At 38.4% G+C, this 19,785-nt stretch overlaps 1 protein-coding gene and 1 long non-coding RNA gene across 3 annotated transcripts; both read left to right on the top strand.

Annotated features, from left to right (window-relative positions):
* The first annotated feature begins 1,762 nt into the window (after positions 1-1,762).
* Positions 1,763-5,683, top strand: LOC116263293 (uncharacterized). Of its 2 annotated transcripts, XR_004174628.2 has the most exons (5): positions 1,763-2,047; positions 2,471-2,546; positions 2,917-3,012; positions 3,842-3,939; positions 5,374-5,683. It is a non-coding gene; the product is annotated as an uncharacterized LOC116263293 (long non-coding RNA). The 2 variants fall into 2 exon arrangements; XR_004174627.2 differs by lacking the exon at positions 2,471-2,546 and having other exon boundaries at positions 1,769-2,047; positions 5,374-5,679.
* Positions 5,684-8,710: 3,027 nt separating this feature from the next.
* On the top strand, positions 8,711-19,719 carry LOC116263291 (ubiquitin-activating enzyme E1 1). Its single transcript, XM_031642978.2, has 7 exons — positions 8,711-8,925; positions 9,207-9,487; positions 10,624-10,841; positions 16,341-17,138; positions 17,404-18,272; positions 18,357-18,795; positions 18,869-19,719. Exons 2-7 carry the CDS (start codon positions 9,220-9,222, stop codon positions 19,463-19,465), a joined length of 3,189 nt encoding a protein of 1,062 aa, XP_031498838.1. The 5' UTR covers positions 8,711-8,925; positions 9,207-9,219; the 3' UTR covers positions 19,466-19,719.
* The last annotated feature ends 66 nt before the right edge of the window (positions 19,720-19,785 follow it).

Consider the following 19,785-nt stretch of genomic DNA (forward strand, 5'->3'; position numbering starts at 1 on the left):
CTAGCTGTTCACCAACTTCTCTTTCACCTAATGAGTCAAAAGTTCATCACCATTATTCCTGTTCATATTATCATTAATAATGAAACCCCTAGTCCCCTAGGCTACCATTCCTAGCCCGCCCCATTATTGCCGCCTTGTCAAATTTTTTATTGCTTAGAAAAGATATAAGTAGATATCTGAAATGTATTAATAAATACCAGATATTGTTGAAGTGTGACAAACTTTTGAAGAACATAGATTGACGGACATGAGGCGTTTCGTATTTTTGTTCTTTAACCTTTTGTGGAGCAACCGCTTTGAATCTGAGAAATTGCCTGTCGTCCCTAATTTTGGTATAGAATTGGTATGAACTACTTTAAACGAAGAGATGCAGGTTTCAGATGATTGCTGATTCTAAATATTTAGATACCTTCCGACATTGGTTCCATTTTAGATCATCATGTGCATGTAAATAATTTTGTGGACAGGTGAAGTTTGACTACACGAATAGTATATAAGTATTTCGTGAATATGATTTAAAGAATGAATCTACTTCAATCTTTAGGACTGATCATGAAACACTAACGTAGTGTTTTGGGAGCGCTCGGGCTTGCATATCAATAAGAAATGGGACTCGATTCATTGTTTTTAATTAACACCTTCACAACAGATTGAAGTGGTTCATGGAACAATAATTTTCGTGAAACTACTCCAATTTTTTGTGTTGATTCTATTGTTCCATAAATTTGTTCAAATATGTAAAGCAGATTCATGGGATTCTCACAAAGTGTTTGTAGCCGAATGACCCCATATATTGCCGGAACAGGTTGTTCCCGATATCAGCTGTTAATTGGTGGTGAAAATGAGGTTAGACATTCAAAATCAAGTAGAATAGAGGTAAAACTAAGCTATCTGGCCTTAATGGACAAAATCTTCTGCAGTGGTGTTGATTTGGACGGCGCTTCCACTAGTTGGGGTGTTCACTCAAACTCCTGGAACGGAAATTCTCATTTACGAGAGATTCTTCTTTTCTACTTTCAAATTAATCAGATGTTAACTATTTATCAATGGCAACTTATTGATGTCAATGGTCTATAAAGATTGTGTTCTTGCCAAAAATCAAGTCCATTTAGTTGGATCTCGTAAAACAAAACGGATCTGAAGTTTAGTCAAGCTCAGACTGACCAGTCTACAGTTTAGGTTACCAAATCTGAATCTGAATATGACGCCTGATAAGGATCCGGTCTGATCCTGTCCTGTGTAAGATTTGGATCTTACCCCTGGCGGATCTGGATTCATTTTCAAAAATCCAAGTTCTGAATCCGACTAAGCCAAATCTGAAAAATGCTGGACGTGACCCGAGTTTGGACCACTGGATTAATTCGGCCTTGGTTTGGATTTGTGGAAAACAAATACACATCATATATTATATTGGTTGGCTTGTGTGGGCAATTGCCCGTATGGTCCTACAAAATTTATACATTCATATATTGTTCACAATATTTTGATGATTTACATATAAAACTAGATTGATTTTTTTTTTTTTAAATTTCAATCGGGCCGAACCTCTGGCCTAGATTGCAGACAAGGTCCGAACCCGATTCTTTATCGGGGAACTAATGCAAGGAAGTGATGTTTTTACAGGTCGAAGCACTATCGGTATGATGTCTTGTACCTAGATTCCCGTTACGGCAAACCCTACCCACCTCTTATCTGCTCAGCAGTTTCATCATGTCTCTTGTTACGCCAAATTGATTGTATTTCTTTTGGTGGTTAAGGAGAAAAGTGAAGCAGACGGAATCTCCCTGTTCATTTCTTTTCTTTAATTATGGAGAGATGGTACACGAGAATAGTCCAGCAGAATATTTCATTCGTGACCAAGACTATACGAATGCTTGCACTTCTCAAAAAGCGAAAGGCATGTTTCTTTGGCAGCTAAAGAGGACTATTCTCTTCCACTTCGCCTAAAAGAAGAGTTTATTTCATATTTGTGTGTCTGCACGCACTTCGGCAAGTTTCAAATTGATAAAACTCTTCGACGGCGAGCTTCGTGTTTGTACATTATCGGGTTCGAAATTCGACTCTTGAACGTATCGATCGCTTCATCTTTGTAGTATGGATCTCATTTTCATGTTATTGATTCAGCCATTACAGCCATAATGGTTGATGGTGCGCGGATTTGGCTTGTTTTTTTTATCTCATTTTCATCATGTTCTTGGGTTTAATTTATGCATCCTTGGGATGCATAGTCCCTGTAATGTGTCATCGTGTTCTTGGATTCAATTAAGATTCGGTGCTATCTGAAGAATTCCATGAAGTTCTTAGTAGCACAGCAAGATTAAACCAGAATGGGGTGCAATATGGGTGTGTGATTACATTATAGACTAACTGAATGAATATTGTAGCCGCTATGTTCAAGAACTTTGAGATATCTATTGGAGATTATTGCTTTTTAATCTTTACAATGTATTAGTTACACATCCATTTTCAGGTGAATCGTCAAGTCTGCCGGTAACATCTAAAATTTTGGAAAAAGAATTGCCTAAGTTGATTGCACACATATACAGGTGCATGCCAATTACCTACAAATATAATTGAACTTTCAATGCTGCACTCTTGGACGATCCATCTTATTTTCACGCATTTCAAGAGTTTTCCTCCCTTTTCTTATTTGGTTCCTTCTGCTTTTTTAGTTGTTTATTTCTTCAGAAGTGATCCTCTGTCTCTTTTCTCTTGCTTGACGGAGGCAAGGCTGTTGTGTCATGCATACTGGATGTTCCTTGGCTAGTTCCCCTTGATTTTCATTCCAGTAATGCATGTTTTATTTGAATGTCTAAACATAATTTTTCCGATTATGTCGATTAGTTATCAGTATAAATAGAACCAAATAAATAAATCGACTTGTTATTAACTTACTGCATTTTAAACTCCTTTTAGGTCTTGGGCTACCTGAACTTTTGTACATATGAAGATGGAACCCGCTTTCTTGCTTTTTGAATCACAAGATGAATGAAAGAATTAAACAGACCAGAGGTAAGAGCCAAATGTTTATAATCTTAGTTATTTCAAATGGGCCTTCTTATGGCATTACAAACCTAAGCAGAGATAAAGTATCTACTCCTAAGCTTCCATTTTATGCTTGACATTTGCCAAACCATATTTTACTGGGATGCTTCAATGTATTGTGCTGTTATGCCCCCATTGTACACTATTTTTAATGGGAATCTGCACAGAAGGCCAAGGTCTACTTTCTTCAGATTATCAAGGCATCAAAAGCCAAAACCTTTTCAAATTTAATACAGATAACAGAAGTGAACTGCATTTCTGAAACTGGTGATTCTGCCTAAAATGCCATCCAAACACTTAAATTCACAAGCCTGAATGGGGTGCCACGGTATCAAAGTTTTTCTGTCTTTCTTACACTTGTCTTTCCTGTTTTTCTGTGCATAAAGGATGTCATGAGCTGAGATGTATTACATTGCTGAGTTTGGCTAGTACTTACTACTTGTAGTTTGCCTTGGATTCTGGACTTGCAGTTCGAAACGGCAGTAATTATCTTAGATCTTGCAGTGAGTTCCTTTTGATTTCTTGCTGCACTGCTGACGCAGGTTCTGTCTTTTGACAGATCTTGCAAGTAAAGCCTTTATTTATTGCTACATTGACTTTTACATCTCACAACTGTTACAGACAGTCCGCGTTTTTTATTTCAGTGATGCATTTGCTTAGCTGTTTTCTGTCAAAATGTTCATAATTTTGTTTTATAAACTATAGAGACATTATAGCAGAAACATATGGCCTCTGAAGCATAAGCTACGTGCTTTTTTGCCTTGCAAGAGATAAACCGGATTGCTTCTTTCTTCAGGGAGCTTCACTATGAAATCATTCTTGTGGATGATAGTAGCCCTGATGGACACAATTTGCGATGAGACGCCTATAGGATGCTCAGGTGAAGACCATACGGTCAGTGCTTTAAATATTCTTACACTAAATACTTCACAATGGCTATTTGGATGATGTACCTGCATGAAAACCTTCTAGCTTTCTCTTGCTACAGTTGTTACGAGCAAGGGTCTCTTGTTTTTCCCCGATCAGTGTACCATCCAATCAGCAGCTGGAGCTTTATGTTGACAGGAACCGTTTACTATCGCGGACTTAGATTTGCATCTGAGGATTTTTCTCCATCATTGTTGCTGATTTTTTGCATAACATAATTTCCATTGCATTGGTAAAAGGAGCATGGTTCTGTATTTGAGAATCGTATGAATTGGCTTCTTAAGCATCAATTTCGTTTTCCTATTATTTCCCTTGCAGCCAAAATATGTACCAACTACCAAGCTTCACCTGGTAAGCGCATGCAAGATAAATATCTCTTCTGCGACATGAATTCACAATTGAGACTAGACTTTAGTACTTCTTTTATGCTCCAGATTGTGAAGTTTGAATACTTCGATATCCTTCTGTTCATTTTCTTGTCTGAAAGCTTGATAGAGTAAATGTTTTGATGCATAACAAAATATACTGTACTATCTTGTCTCATTTAGAAAAAGAAAGAAGGTGAGGAAGGGCATTTTCAAGTTTCAAGACACGGTAATTGCGTCATGAAAACACATGGAACACAATTGAAACTTAAAGTCTTAAACATTCTTGTTGTTATGCAGCTACGCGAGTTGGTACCTCCCGTGCTTTCCAAAAATTTTCGCAGGTTCTGCATAAACTTGTTTACAAAGAAATGAACCTCGTAAGGGTTTGTCAGATCATAGTTGGTTTTAAACGGTATAAAGGAAAAAAAAAGTAGAAAATTTTGAGGCCAATTACATTTTGATTTAAGATGGAGAAAACATAAATGAAAAATTCAGCTCTCCTTACTTATGCTACCAGATCAGTTGTTAGCTGCTATAGCAGTACTTCTGTAGAAGAAGGATATATGTGAAGACTTGATCTGGTGGAATTTCTGACAATCAGCGAACACTCTTATACCAGTCGGGCAGAAACAAACCATAAACCAGCTAACCACATAATGCTCGCTGAACTCATTTATGTGTTTAAAACTGTGAATGAGCTGTTTGAACCCCCAGCATGAGCAGATCCATGATAGATGTATCTTGCTGTCCATCCTTAATTCCTCTCTACTGCCCTTGAACCTTGGTTTCTCTAGTTTCCTCTTTGAGGAGGTGCGACAAACATTGAAGTTATTGCAATTAGAATCCATGGTTTTTCAGGCACTTTACTTCTTTCTCTTGAATGGCCACTGTTCGTTTACTCACCTGTAGGATGAAATCTAACAAATATGAAGACACCCGATTGTGATGCATAGTTTATGCACTTTATGATGGCCGGATCAACTGTTTCCTTTTCCTTGCTATCTTACTCTGTCTTCCATCTTGGTTTCACTAGTAAACAAATGGGGACTGGCGCAAGTATTGTCAGAGGCAGGGGATACGCAATGGTTGGTGGTGCGCAGAGATGAACCATCGTGCGCAAGATTACAAGAAGGGAAACCAATGTGCTTCCTCAAACATTTCTTTGGTTGGGAGTTTCAGAATTGGCATGTTCTTTCATGTGCCGCACTGATCATGTAAATGTAAGCAGAATGGAGGTAAAGATTTTCCTTCTTCATTTCGTGAAAACTGGTCTTAACAGGTTCCCCGAATTCAGTTTCGGAATCTTTTGATCACTTCCTGTGCAAAGGATTTAGACTGACGTGGTCGAGTCCTCCTATATTCAATCTTGTCTTCTTATAATAAACCAATTAATTCGGACATTCACAAGTTTCAGACAATATCGTCATCATTTCGATATGCTCAGCAAAATGGGTTCAAAGATACGTCTATGTCATTTTATTATCCTTTTCTTCTCTTACCATTTCACTAAAAGCAAAACAATCAGTTGACAAACTTAACCTCTTCAGAGCACTTAAAGCAATGGACAGCAGTAGATTTTCTTTAGCAATAAGGCAAGAACGTATTGCCACAGAATGAATTTGGAACAAAATCCTACATGTTACAAGTTTTTCTTTTCATCACTTCACACGACGAAACCGCACCCTGCAAGTCAGGAAGTTTTTTGAAGGCTTCTGCTTGCGTAAGGGACACCCATTAGAATCGAACTGCAGGCATTAGAATCAGATTCAGTTTTAAATAAATATATGATCAAATTTTGGTTTGAACCCAAATTTAGCTTTAAACAGATGTATTTTATCCAATATTCATACATTTTGAAAGTTGGGTTCTAATATATGCTAATGATGTTTGACTTCGATTGTGCATTTAAAAGTAGGATTCAGAGTTGGTAGTAAATTTAAAAGTCGGATGCGGATCACATTCTGATTTAAATTTAAAATTCGGAATATAGAATTAGACTTTCCTTCATTTACGTTCAAAGCAGAATTCAAATACGAATACGTAAACATCTGATAAGTCGGATATAGTAAATGGTACATCTAATTTGAAGTCAATCCATTGACATTCATATGAACATGACGATCACTTCTACCGCACATAAAAAACAATGTGTAGGAGGGGAAAAGAGCACAGATGAGAAAATGTATTGCCATCATGCTTCATATTGATTTTTTTATTATTTTATTTGAAAGATATGCAGTAAATCCCAAAACTGTTGTATATGTAGACGTGTTCTCCTTAATTCTAAAAGTCAGCAGTTGCCAAAAGTCATCAGTTCATGGCGCACGCTTTGCATTATAAATAAATTAAGTCGTCTGTTTTCCCATGCTTTGGAAAAGATTAAAGTTTAGGAAGATGGGGAAAATGGAGGCTTCGGCTCTCAACCAAGCATATGCTCATCCGAAAAGAATAAAGTAAAATGATCCAAATTATGTGTTAAAGGGACACAGTTCTACAATTTAATTATTGACAAACAAAAAAAGCAATTGAGGGAGAGCAGTCGTAAGATCATCATTGGTTGTATACGTTGCACCTTCCTCCTCTGATTCTTCTGTTTTTTCTCTTAATGTTTCTCTTACAGACACATGCACACGCAGATCAGTAACAAATGGTTCTTTAATTCGAATTATACTAAAGTCCCGTTTCGATTGATTTTTTCTTCTTTATTTGTATTTACGAAAGTTAATTTGAACGCCTGCTTTATAAATTTTTCTTTCTCACTTGTCAAAATTTCCAGATTTTCTTGGGGGTTTCTGATTTTTCTCTTTTTTTTTCTAATTTTGTAATTGAAAATATAGTTTTAATAAATTTGGTTGGCAGACAATTCTGATTTCCGTTCCACTCAGCTGACAAGTCCAAGTCCGAATCCCTTTTGTGACCGATTTGATTCAAAACCAGTCTTTCATAAACAGTGGGAGAGAAAAAAAAAAAAAAAGAGTTCTAATATCATGATTTTATTCTATTATTGTTGTTCTGGCCGGTGGCTCCTACCAACCTCCTCACGCGTTGAAAGTGAAACCCACGACTCTGAAGTTGGTTGATCCGCAGAAAAAATTCACCGTGGCCATGGTGACTTCCACAACGATCCAGAAGATCCACCTACACATTTTTAAAAAGCTGCTCCGCTTCCTCCTCTTTCCTACTAGTACTCGAAAGAAATCGAAAATTTTGATTCTGTTTGCTTCTCCACCTGACAATCCTTTCCAAATTCCCAGCAAAGTTCAACCTTCAAAACTTTGAGCTCTCTCCCTCTCTCATCAATATTATGGTCGTCTAGTAGGATAAATAAACTTATAAAGTGTCATGGATGGAGTTTGATAGCCTCAAGGTTCAAGGTAATTTGAGATTATTGGAATCTCAGATCTATGGATTTAAGGTCAGACTCCCTCTCCTATCTCATTTTAGATATGAGCTTTTGTGATAAACAGAAGATCTCAAATCCTCATTTTCATATAGTGGTAAAACCTGGGGTTTTGTAACATTGTGGGCTCCTACATAAAGGGATCTTAAATAAGTTTTGGATATGAGATATGAAGATATCAAGCACGTCATGCCCTTATGGAAGCATGTGAGTTGAAGCTTAATTGAAACCTAGTTAACCAATACGCAAGCGGGAGGAAGATTTATTTCTGAGTATGCCAATTTCATCTGATATCATAACTGCTTTCAGTTCTTTCAAATTTTGAGACCCAATTTGTTGGATTTATATTCCCCCTTCTTAATTGAATCTCAAATCGATTTTTTTTTTTTGTTTGGTGGTCGAGAAGCTTCCTTGCTATCCAGCTACGTTCAGTAACCTACTGGCCGACAATGGCAAAATTAGTCTTATCTTAATTTTAGGACTGGTAAAAAATTAGACCCTCAGGCCTGGCCTGCTTTTTTTTCTCTTTGGGTGGAATATATATATATATATATATATATATATATATATATATATATATATATATATATATATATATATATATATATATATATATATATATATATATATAAAAAAGGTTTGTAGTTTTCCTTTCACTTTTTTTTTTTTCATTTTTATGACCAATAGAAAATGGTGACATGGGGAAATGTGGCTGCGAAATTTTCGAGCCGGTGAGCAGGCAAAAAAATAAGTTATGTATATATATATATATATATAAATTTTAGATTAAATTGGTGAAAAGATAATAGCCTTGTCCAATAAAAACTTTCCGGTTTTGGCACAGTTTCACAACTCCAAAAGTTTACTGCAAATCTGTCAAGTGTAGTGGGCATTACTGGGTTATGCAGAAAAATCGAACGACGTTCCGAAAATTCTCACGTTAACTATATAAGTTGACGAGACGATCCTCCGATTCTTTCGCATTACCTTCTCCTCTCTCTCGCTCTGGCTCTCTCGCATTCTCTCTCTGAGGGGGAGCTGACGCTGGGTAGGAGATGCTCGCCCCAAACCCTAGAGTCACCACTCTCTCCGGCCGCCTTTGCCACTAATAGGAGCCGACTTCCGTCCAATCTCGTGGGCCGTGGAATCCGATCCCCTGCCGCACCGCCATCGAAGTAAGCTTCGGTAAGTCTTTCTTCACCTTTATTCCTCCTTTTTTTTTTTTTTGTTCCTGCACGCTCTTGCTTTCTTTTCTCTTAATCTTGAACCACTGAAATTAGCAGCCGATAGTTAGGGTTGGTACCTTTCTTCACGGCCTGTTCAACTCGATCCCTGATGGTGTTGAAAGATCCATTTCTTGGAAGCATCCAGGGGAGATTCGGGCTAGGGTTGGGTTTGGGGTTGGGCGTAGGGTTCTTTGCTGGGGTAGTGTTGCTGATGGCATCTGGTGGTGGGTATTTGCGCAGCGTGTTGCACTATATGCTTCCTGGAAAGAAGGCCGGTGAGGACGACGTCAAAACGGAAAGCTTGCTGAAGAAACCACGCGTCGACTGCTTGATCGCCACAACTAACAGCAACAGCAGTAGCCACAGCTTGGGAACGATGGCCGGTAATGACAGAAACCCGGCCGAAATCGACGAGGATCTGCACAGCAGGCAGCTTGCTGTCTATGGGAGGGAGACGATGCGCAGGCTTGCGGCATCCAACGTCCTCATCTCCGGGATGCAGGGCCTTGGCGCCGAAGTGGGTATGTCTTGAACTACTTCTCCTTTCATTTTCCTGCTTGAAGTTACGAGTGGTTTCAGACAGTGAGGGTTGTAGACGCCGATGGTGTCCTTTTTCTGTTTTTTGATGCTATTTTTGGAAAGCTTGTGATTGTTTATGAAATTGACCAGATCTTAGGAAATGAATCTGCGCGACAGGTCCTCCATCCACGATCTGATGTCATGCGGTTGTATAATGGGAGTACGGAAATTTTGATCAATTTCAAATTACGGACATATTTCTTAGTGTATTTCTGTAACTTTCTTATGTTTTAGATGATTGCGTTTGGTTAGGGAAAATTTTGTCTAAAGTACTAGAAAGTTTAGACGCTATTTTGGAATGAAGAAATAATGCCAGTTGGCAGAGTTTTTCTTTATTGCTTGCAAACGGTTTCGTGACTTTTAAATCACACTGAGTTGAAAAGGTTGCCAGTTTATGGAATGGATTGTCTGCTTCTAACACTTTTGGAGCTCACCAACCATGAGAAGATGGGACGCGACTGATACTTTGTATTGATTTCTGGACCATCGTTTCATATTAGGTATAGCAATCTTACTTGAGACCAGTTTTTCAGTTTCATTCTAGTTGATGTCTTTAGAGTTTAGACCTCTGTCTGTGGATCTATAAGCATGCTTTTGACGTAGTCAAAGGTCCACACTAGAAGGCTGAGATATAGCAATCTTAGCGAGGTATAGCACCATAACTTTTGCTATCAGTTTTTCAGTTTCATTCTAGCTGATGCCTTTAGACCTCAGTCAGTGGATCTATAGGCATGCTTTTGATGTGGTAAAAGGTCCACGTTAGAAGGCTGTCTTTCAACTCTTTTACACTAAACCATGGTCCGATTTAAAGACTTAGGAGGGAGGATCTGACCTTAAATCCATGTATCTCAGATCCTGAGGATTAAGATCAGAGGTAAACAGAAACCTCCTTACTTACTTTTAAAGATTGCTTTTGAAAAAGAAATTTAAGAACCAGTTCCTTACTTGCTTCCTCATCCTCTTCAGATGGTTACGAATTCATGTGTGCAAACACGTATCTATTCTTCATTTTCCTCCCTGTTGTTTTGTCTCAACAATTCTGTTTAGGCTCTGATTCTTAATTACTTCTTTGGCACAGCAAAGAACCTTATACTCGCAGGTGTAAAGTCTGTCACCTTACATGATGAGGGGTCGGTTGAGTTGTGGGACTTATCAAGCAACTTTCTCTTCTCTGAAGAAGATATTGGGAAAAATCGTGCATTGGCCTCTGTGCAGAAGCTGCAGGAGCTAAATAATGCTGTGGTTATATCCACTTTGACTTCTCGGATCTCCAAAGACCATCTGTCTCATTTTCAGGCAAGCTGTCCATCATCTCTTGGGAACCTTAATCTCTTCTTCCTCTAACTAAATGTTTATTTTTCTTGTCCTGACACTGTTATGTTCGACCAGTATTTCAGTTTACTTATATAATAATTTTATGCTATGTTGTTGATGCATCCCCTAGGCGATGCCTACTTGCTACTCCACCTGCATTGCCCAAGTCCGAGCACTTAGGTGATGCAGGTGATATTGTGCCTAGGTGCACACCTACTATGGACTAGCTGCCACGAGTCGAGCCTGCGCCTAGTCCATAGAAGTTTAAGGGTCTGTCAGGGGGCTCGTAAAGACTATTTAAAAAAGATTAAATGGGTGATGGAGACTGTTATAGTGCATGTTTTTAGGTTGTGACTGTTTGTATATAGTATACTGTTTATATATTATGTAGTAGACTTTGTAATGTAATAATGTTTACATAGATTCTGTTTCATTATAAGTTCTGTAACTAGGTCTGTAACTCATTTGATTACAGTCTGTTTGTTTGTCTATAATCTATATTTACTGATAAATTTAATGGAATAATGATTATATATGTTCTGTTCATTATTTAGTCTGGAACTCTGTAAGTTGTAAATCATTTGATTACAGTCTGTTTATTTGTCTATTTCTATGTCACATGGCTGAAGGGTGTCGGTGCCGGCACCGGTGCGGCTGCAGGACATCCCAAAAAAGTTGGGTTAGGGGGGAAGGAGTGCGGTGAGTGTGTGTGTGTGTGTATATATATTCATAGTATATATATATAATTGTATGGTTGTTTCTTAGCTTCACCTGTCCTTTTTTTTTACTTTTATTACTGTTAAATAAAGAAAAAGAGGGAGAGAGAAGAATAGGAAAGAGGGAAAAAAAATTTGAAAAGCAATAGAATAGAGTGTGGTTGGGGTGCGAGTCGGAGCCACACCTGGACCTGCATCGCATCGACATGGGTGCTTCCCCTTTTTTGAAGAGTCCATGTGACATAGGTCTATTTACAGTCTGTTTGTAACTCTTTACAGCCAGTTATGATTTTCAGTTTTCCTATGAAATAGACATCTGATTTTATGATATTAAACATTTAATTTGGTAATGGAAAGCTTCCTAAAAAATCTTTGACGTGGGAAGTCCGATCTCTGTTTTGTGAACATTCTGAATTATGTTTCAGGATTTCAGCTAATGTTGTCATAACTCATATGATTCTTTATTATATTCTTTATAGAGAAAATCACGAATAGACTGTTTATACTTTATATTGACTTGACTGTAATCTGTATATAACTTTTTTAAACGATATTGACTGTGCTGTATACCAAGCAGTTATGTGCTGCTGTTGCTTTCAGCCAGATCAGCCAAGCAGGAAACCTTTTATAAGGAGTGGACTCCTGTCACCAAATAGCATTTCTGGGAAGTGGCAAACCGGACATCACACGTTAGTTTTGATGCCCAGAGAATCAATTCGGCTTTGACGAAATGGCCTTCATTTTGACCCACAAAGAATCCTAGTGATTTTTTCTAAGTATTGTATTCTGTGGCTGTCATATGACTGGTGGTGACCAGCTGATGTGTCCCAGAGATGTCAGCGGGAGAAAAATTAAACTAGTTCAATGGCTGGTTGTGGAAAACACTCTAATCGCGTCTGTATGGATTAATTTTAATACACTTTTAGTAGGATGACAAACCTTGATGAACATTTTCAAATCCTAGACCTGGTGGCCTTTTATAACATGTTGCCAGTTCCAGGGCTGATTCTGCATCTTTGTTTTATAATTTATCACAGCTAACAACCTTAATCTAGAAGCTGTCAACATTTATGCAACAAGTCATTGATTGGGAGGCCCATGTCTTAATTTATTCCTACTACTTTTATGATTGTGCCCCACTTCCTTCTGCATCAAATTCGGAAACCACACTGATGTCCCTTCTCCATTCAATTGAGTACTGAAAGTACTAATATTTTATAGGTTGGAACAGCTATACTACAATATTGACCAAGACATCAGCTCGTGGAAAGAATTGAGTATTTTATGTATAAATGTTTCTTGTGGCTTTATATTGATTTGCTTTAAGAATGGATACTCCTTGAAAAAACCTACTTGAATGTCGTTCTGCCGATCTAAGTTCTTCCATGGTTTTTTGCCAAAATTATAGTTGAAAATACACTAGGTTCTGTTTTCACTTTTCATTTTCTCTACCATGTGCAATATTTGTTACTGCTAATTTAGACATCTTTGCAGATCTGAACAGATTTCGTCTTTTTTTTTGCTGTTTCAGTTAGATTCCTTCATTGAACAGTTGACACCTGGGTCTTACAGCAGGTGCAAGAAGCCTCTGGAACAAACTTGGTCTTGTCATTGACTCATTGATTCAGCAAACATCTACATCCTCCACAAATTTTAAATGAAAATGGACCTAAGATGTCTGCCTGTTGAAGTTACTTTTCCTGTCTAAAATGTACATCAGCTTGTTTTAAGTAAAGATGGTAACTGTTTTTTGACACCTAGGTCTTACAACAGGTGCTAGAAGCCCCTGGAACAAACTTGGTCTTGTCATTGACTCTGACTCAGCAAACAGCTACATTCTCCACAATTTTTAAATGAAAATCGACTTAAGAGGTCTGCCTATTGCAGTTACTTTTCATGTTTGAAATGCACACAGCTTGTTTTTAAGTGAAAAATGGTGATTATCTTTTGTAGGATTTCACTGGTACAAGATTTCTATTTCATGCTAAATTCCATTCCTACCATGTGGATAACAAGAGATCTTTTCTTGTGATCTGTCACATGGGTGTGGCAAAGCTCAGAAAAACATGGGTGCAGGTGCAGCGAGGGTGTGTATATATATATATATATATATATATATATAAAGTCATGTCCTAGATTCCAAAATCTGTAGCATTCAATTTCTCCTATGTAATACTCTGGAGTCTGATCTCAGATTTTATAATCTTGCTCATAACATAAGTAGGCATTAAATAAGTAGCTGTTATATATCTAGTATTATAAATTTATAACTGTATAAATATACAACATATATTACATATAACATATGTAAGGCTCATTAACAAAAATGGTGATATATATATATATATAGAACAGGATGGTTAATGAAACTTGCAATATATAAAGTTATGAGCCGCATATAATATCTAGTATGGAACTGCAAAAATATGCAGCAAAACAGAAAAACAGAAGAAATCGAAAAGAGGACAAAAATGATATTGATGGTGCTTTGACTGCACCGGATTCGAGTTGACCGCACCCAGTGCCATGTCAGAGGCACACCCACTCCCACACCCAAGTCATGTCGACTCTGGTGATTTTACTGTTTTTGTGAGTCAGTGTGACATAGCTTGTGATTCAAAGCCCTTTCCTATGTCTGTTTTAGAGAAACTTCTTTCTTTGATCATTTGCTGGGGAAACAACCTTTTTTCATGTTAATCCATTTTTGGAAATTCTTGTTTGAATTGGAACAGATTACACTGCTAGTCGCTATTTTAGATGTAATTGTTAGGATTATCATTCAAATATTGCAGACAGATGCGGAGTCGCAGACAGTAAAATGACTCCTGAATGTAATTTTGTCGTCTCTACTGGATTCCTTTTTAATAAGACCATGATTGATCCACTTGTTTCTTTTGAGTGCCCCTTTAGCATGTTGGTCATCTATTATGTGACATTGAGTCTTTTGCATCAATCCCAAGTAAATGAACCGATTATGAAGTTGCCTGAGAAAGGGTTTGAACACCTGCCCCTTATTCATCCCCTAGATGATGGTTCCTCATGCCTGCTTGGATGAGTGGCAGATGCATGACCACCGCATGCCGCATACCCTTTCACGTGAGTGAAGTGATAGGTCCAAATGTAAATTATGCAATCCACTGAAAATAATCTCACTGTTGATTCAGAAAAATCGACTTTTTCAATTCCCTATTGAATATATAATATAAGTGGCTTGAGTCAGACATTGACAATCGTGGGTATTGAGCCATATGTACCAAAGGTCATAGCTGGCGTTGGCCTAAACGACGAGCAGATAATGTTTGCTCAGTTCGATTCCCGTGGATGATACTTTTCTAGACTGCAAGTGGTGGCATGTGCGACACTCAAGTGGAAGGGTGTACCATACAACCACCCAGGACCTGAAGCAGCCCTGGACCTAGGGATGGGAGGAAGGGGGTGGCTTTTTTCTCTCGCGTACCAGCGCCATCATAATATTTTCATTTTCAGTCACTATACAACTTGTGAGTCTCCAAAGGCGCTGTATCAGATTAAAACTTTTGATTCTTTGAATTCTCTATATAGGACAGTGCTTCCTTAGCTTTCAAATCTCCATTCAAACGTTTTCGTTATATCAATTGGAATCTGAACTTTGTTTTGATTTTCTGTTGACTCCCATCCTGATTGCAGAAGGCACCATTTTTTAAAAAAAAAAATATTTCTCTACTCTCTAGGACTGCCCCAAAGGAAAGGAGGATGCTCTTGAACCATTGTCACAGAAAGCATGTTTTATTAAAAAAAAACGTGAGAACAACGTTAAAAAGGTCAGCAAAAAAGGGGAAAAAACTTCTTTTTTGGAAAAAAATGTTAAAATGAAAAACACACCAAATAAACGGATTTTATTCCTTTTTTGCGTTTTTTTTTTTACACTTTTCACGTTTTTTGACCTTTTTTTCCATTTTTTTCACGTTTTTTATACATTTTTCATTACCAGATTTTTGTTTTCATATTTTTCACATTTTATTTTTCGTTTTTTAGCTTTTTTACATTTTGCCAAGACTTTCCTGAGAAAAACTACTTTGCTGTATTATATCCGAGAAAAACTTCGCCGTTTTACACCCAAAAACGATATATTTATGACAGTGCATTAAGCGATTGAAAAACACAAATATTATCCTAGAATTGTTGTTTGTATTTGTGTTTTATTGCTTCAGGTTGTGCATGCTGTGGGCAAGCAATGTGGAAGTGCCAATGTCCTCTTTTTGTGAATTAGCAACTCCTCCTAGTTTGGGACTTTGGGTTCAGGAGAAATTTCTTAAAACTCTTTTATGAATGTATAAGTATGAAATCACGCACACAGATTGACAGGCACATTGTGGAAGCCATTTCATATTGCATCTCTTAGTAAGATCTCTTGCTTTTTGGGTTGTCCTTTTTCATGTAAAAGCCTTGGGTTTCCTTCCCTTACCACAAAGAAAGACTAGCTTTGATCTTGTGGTTATTGATCACACTCTAGTTATTAAACTCTGGACTTCCTTTGAATTGAGACTTTAAGCCAACCCACCTAGTCAGTTTATTGTGGGCTATCTTCTTGGTTTTGTATTGTAATCTTGTCTGCGTACTTTGTGCAACTTTTTAATGTTTGTGTTCATTTTTGTCAGTTATGAATTTGAACTTGTGATTTTGTTTTCAATTAATACTACTGGTTTCTTGAATGTCAAGCATAGTGGTTTCTTTTGATGCAGATATGAATCATAACACTCATGCCATTCTTCATTCTTCACTGCAGGCTGTAGTTTTCACTAATGGCAGCCTGGACAAGGCAATTGAATTTGATGACTATTGTCATCATCACAACCCTCCAATTGCTTTCATCAGAGCTGAAGTCCGAGGCTTGTTTGGAAATGTATTTTGTGACTTCGGTCCAGAATTCACAGTCTTGGATGTTGATGGTGAGGAACCACATACGGGTATCATTGCTTCCATCAGCAATGATAATCCTGCACTTGTTTCATTTGTTGATGATGAGCGACTTGAATTTCAAGATGGAGATCTGGTTGTATTTTCTGAAGTAAGGGGGATGACAGAGCTCAATGATGGAAAACCTAGGAGAATTAAAAATACCAGACCATATTCATTTCTTCTGGAAGAAGACACCACAAAATTTGGTGAGTATGAGAAAGGTGGCATTGTGACCCAGGTTAAGCAACCTAAGAAATTAAATTTCAGACCTTTAAGGCTTGCCCTCAAGGATCCTGGCTATTTTCTTCTTAGTGACTTTGCAAAGCCTTTTCGTCCCCCTCTGCTGCATTTGGCATTTCAGGCTCTTGATGAGTTTGTTGCCAAGTTGGGGCGATACCCTGTTGCCGGGTCAGCTGGGGATGCTCAGAGATTGATAGACATGGTTAATGCATTGAATGAGGAGTTGGCTGGTGATGCCAAAGTGGGGGATATCGATGAGAAGGTTCTTCAGCATTTTGCTAATGGATCAAGAGCAGTGCTCAGCCCTATGGCAGCTATGTTTGGTGGTATTGTTGGACAAGAGGTTGTCAAAGCTTGCTCTGGGAAGTTTCATCCACTGTTCCAGGTAATAATTCATTATTAAATTTTTTCTAGTAAATGAGTGATAAGAGTTTTAATGCAATGTGATACATTTTGTCATCAAAGAAAGAATCCGTTTTTGTGTTTGGACCTTTGACTTATATTGTCATGTTCGGATCCTGCTGGATTTGTGGGGGGCATTTGGTATTAATCGACTTTTGTCTTATTGTCTTTATGCCTTTGGTATCCTATTCTCGTCCAATTATTCGATATATAACTTGCATCTGATGGGTTTGGTGGTCTTCTTTCAGTTCTTTTACTTTGACTCAGTTGAGTCACTTCCTGTTGAACCACTGGAGCCTAGTGATTTGGTGCCTTCAAATAGCCGTTATGATCCACAAATAGCAGTCTTTGGTTCCAAGCTGCAGAAAAAACTTGAGCAAGCGAAAGTGTTTGTGGTTGGAGCTGGTGCACTGGGATGCGAGTTTTTGAAAAATTTAGCCCTAATGGGAGTTTCCTGTGGCTCCCAAGGCAAGCTTGTCATTACTGACGATGATGTTATTGAGAAGAGTAACCTCAGCAGGCAGTTTCTGTTCAGGGATTGGAACATTGGCCAAGCTAAGTCTACTGTTGCTGCTGCAGCTGCTGTATTGATCAACCCTTCCCTTCAGATAGAAGCTCTGCAAAACCGTGCTAGTCCTGATACTGAGAATGTCTTTGATGATGCATTTTGGGAGAGTTTGGATGTTGTCATCAATGCCCTGGATAATGTGAATGCAAGGCTTTACATTGACAGTAAGTGCTTATACTATCAGAAGCCACTTTTGGAATCAGGAACTCTGGGAACCAAATGCAATACGCAGATGGTAATCCCTCATCTCACGGAGAACTATGGGGCCTCTAGGGATCCTCCTGAGAAGCAAGCACCTATGTGCACTGTTCACTCATTTCCACATAACATTGATCACTGCTTGACGTGGGCTCGGTCCGAGTTTGAAGGTTTGCTCGAGAAAACACCAAATGAAGTAAATTCCTTCCTATCCAGCCCAGCCGAATATAAGGCTGCTATGAGATCAGCGGGAGATGCTCAAGCTAGGGAGCTCTTGGAGCGTGTTATTGAATGTCTTAGCGTTGAACGATGCGAAACATTCCAAGACTGTATTGGATGGGCAAGGCTGAAGTAACTATTCCTATTATTTCTGTTTCTTTTGTGCTTGAATTGGAGTTATTCTTTTCCTCTGTCTAACTTGTATTTGTGGTTCAGGTTTGAGGATTACTTTTCAAATCGAGTGAAGCAGCTGACTTTCACGTTCCCAGAAGATGCTGCTACCAGCACTGGGGCTCCATTCTGGTCTGCTCCTAAACGCTTCCCTAGAGCATTAGAGTTTTCTGTTGAGGACCGCGATCATCGTCACTTCATCATGGCTGCCTCCATATTAAGAGCTGAAACTTTTGGAATAAAAATACCTGACTGGGCTAAAAAACTCGATAACCGTGAGTTGGCTGATGCAATCAAGAGTGTGATGGTTCCTGAATTTCAGCCCAAGAAGGATGCTAAGATTGTGACTGATGAGAAAGCTACCTCTCTTACTACAGCATCCATTGATGATGCTGCTGTTATTGACGGTCTAATATTGAAATTAGAAGAGCTTTCTGCCGTCCTTGCACCTGGGTTCAGAATGAGTCCAATACAGTTTGAAAAGGTCTTGTTCTATTCTTTACTTTACCTACTTTCTCCTTTTTTAGGTCTTTGTCTCATTTTATGGATTTTTGCAGGACGATGATACGAACTATCATGTAGACTTGATTTCTGGACTTGCTAATATGCGTGCAAGAAACTATGGCATCCCTGAAGTCGACAAACTGAAAGCCAAGTTTATAGCAGGAAGAATCATCCCAGCCATTGCTACTACAACTGCAATGGCTACTGGCTTTGTGTGCCTCGAGTTGTACAAGGCATTAGGTGGAGGTCACAAGCTGGACGATTACAGGAATACATTTGCCAACTTGGCACTGCCTTTATTTACTATGGCTGAACCGGTTCCACCCAAAGAAATTAAGCATCAGGATATGAGCTGGACTGTATGGGACCGCTGGACTATCAAGGAGAACCTAACCTTGAGGGAATTGCTACAATGGTTCCGAGCCAAAGGACTAACTGCCTACAGCATTTCTTGTGGACAAAGTCTGCTGTATAACAGCATATTTCCCAAGCATAGAGAGCGGATGGATCGGAAGGTTGTGGATTTAGCCAGGGAGATTGCCAAGTTGGAGGTGCCATCCTACCGTCGCCATTTTGACATCGTGGTGGCTTGTGAGGACGAAGAAGAAAATGACATTGACATCCCATTAGTTTCCATATATTTCAGGTAACAGGAATTGAGTTCACGGGATCTGCTGTTGGCATGCTCAAATGAAACATTTAGTTTCCTTTCGATCAGATTTTGTACGATTATCATATTTTATGAGATGTTCACCAGATGTTTTTTAGTTTTTCCGGTTTCAAGGGGAAATACTAAACAAACGACGAAGACACGCAGCCACCCTGTGTGGAAAGAGGAAGAAAAGAACAATCAATTTCCTTGCTATTGAAATATGGGATGTCTACTGGCATATATTTTTGAACAGGATGTTCTTCAAGTTTTACTTGGCCTCTCTGCAGATGCATGAATGAGGTGTGTTTTTGAGGGGTG

This window comes from Nymphaea colorata, chromosome 10, assembly GCF_008831285.2.
Source record: "Nymphaea colorata isolate Beijing-Zhang1983 chromosome 10, ASM883128v2, whole genome shotgun sequence".
Taxonomy (NCBI): domain Eukaryota; kingdom Viridiplantae; phylum Streptophyta; class Magnoliopsida; order Nymphaeales; family Nymphaeaceae; genus Nymphaea; species Nymphaea colorata.

What these genes read in the sequence shown, in the direction of transcription:
- LOC116263291 (XM_031642978.2), top strand. Translation starts at nt 9,220, where the DNA reads ATGCTTCCTGGAAAGAAGGCCGGTGAGGACGACGTCAAAACGGAAAGC. An exon ending in ATTGGATGGGCAAGGCTGAA is followed by an intron (nt 18,273 to 18,356) that starts GTAACTATTCCT and finishes TTTGTGGTTCAG; the next exon opens with GTTTGAGGATTACTTTTCAA. An exon ending in GTCCAATACAGTTTGAAAAG is followed by an intron (nt 18,796 to 18,868) that starts GTCTTGTTCTAT and finishes GGATTTTTGCAG; the next exon opens with GACGATGATACGAACTATCA.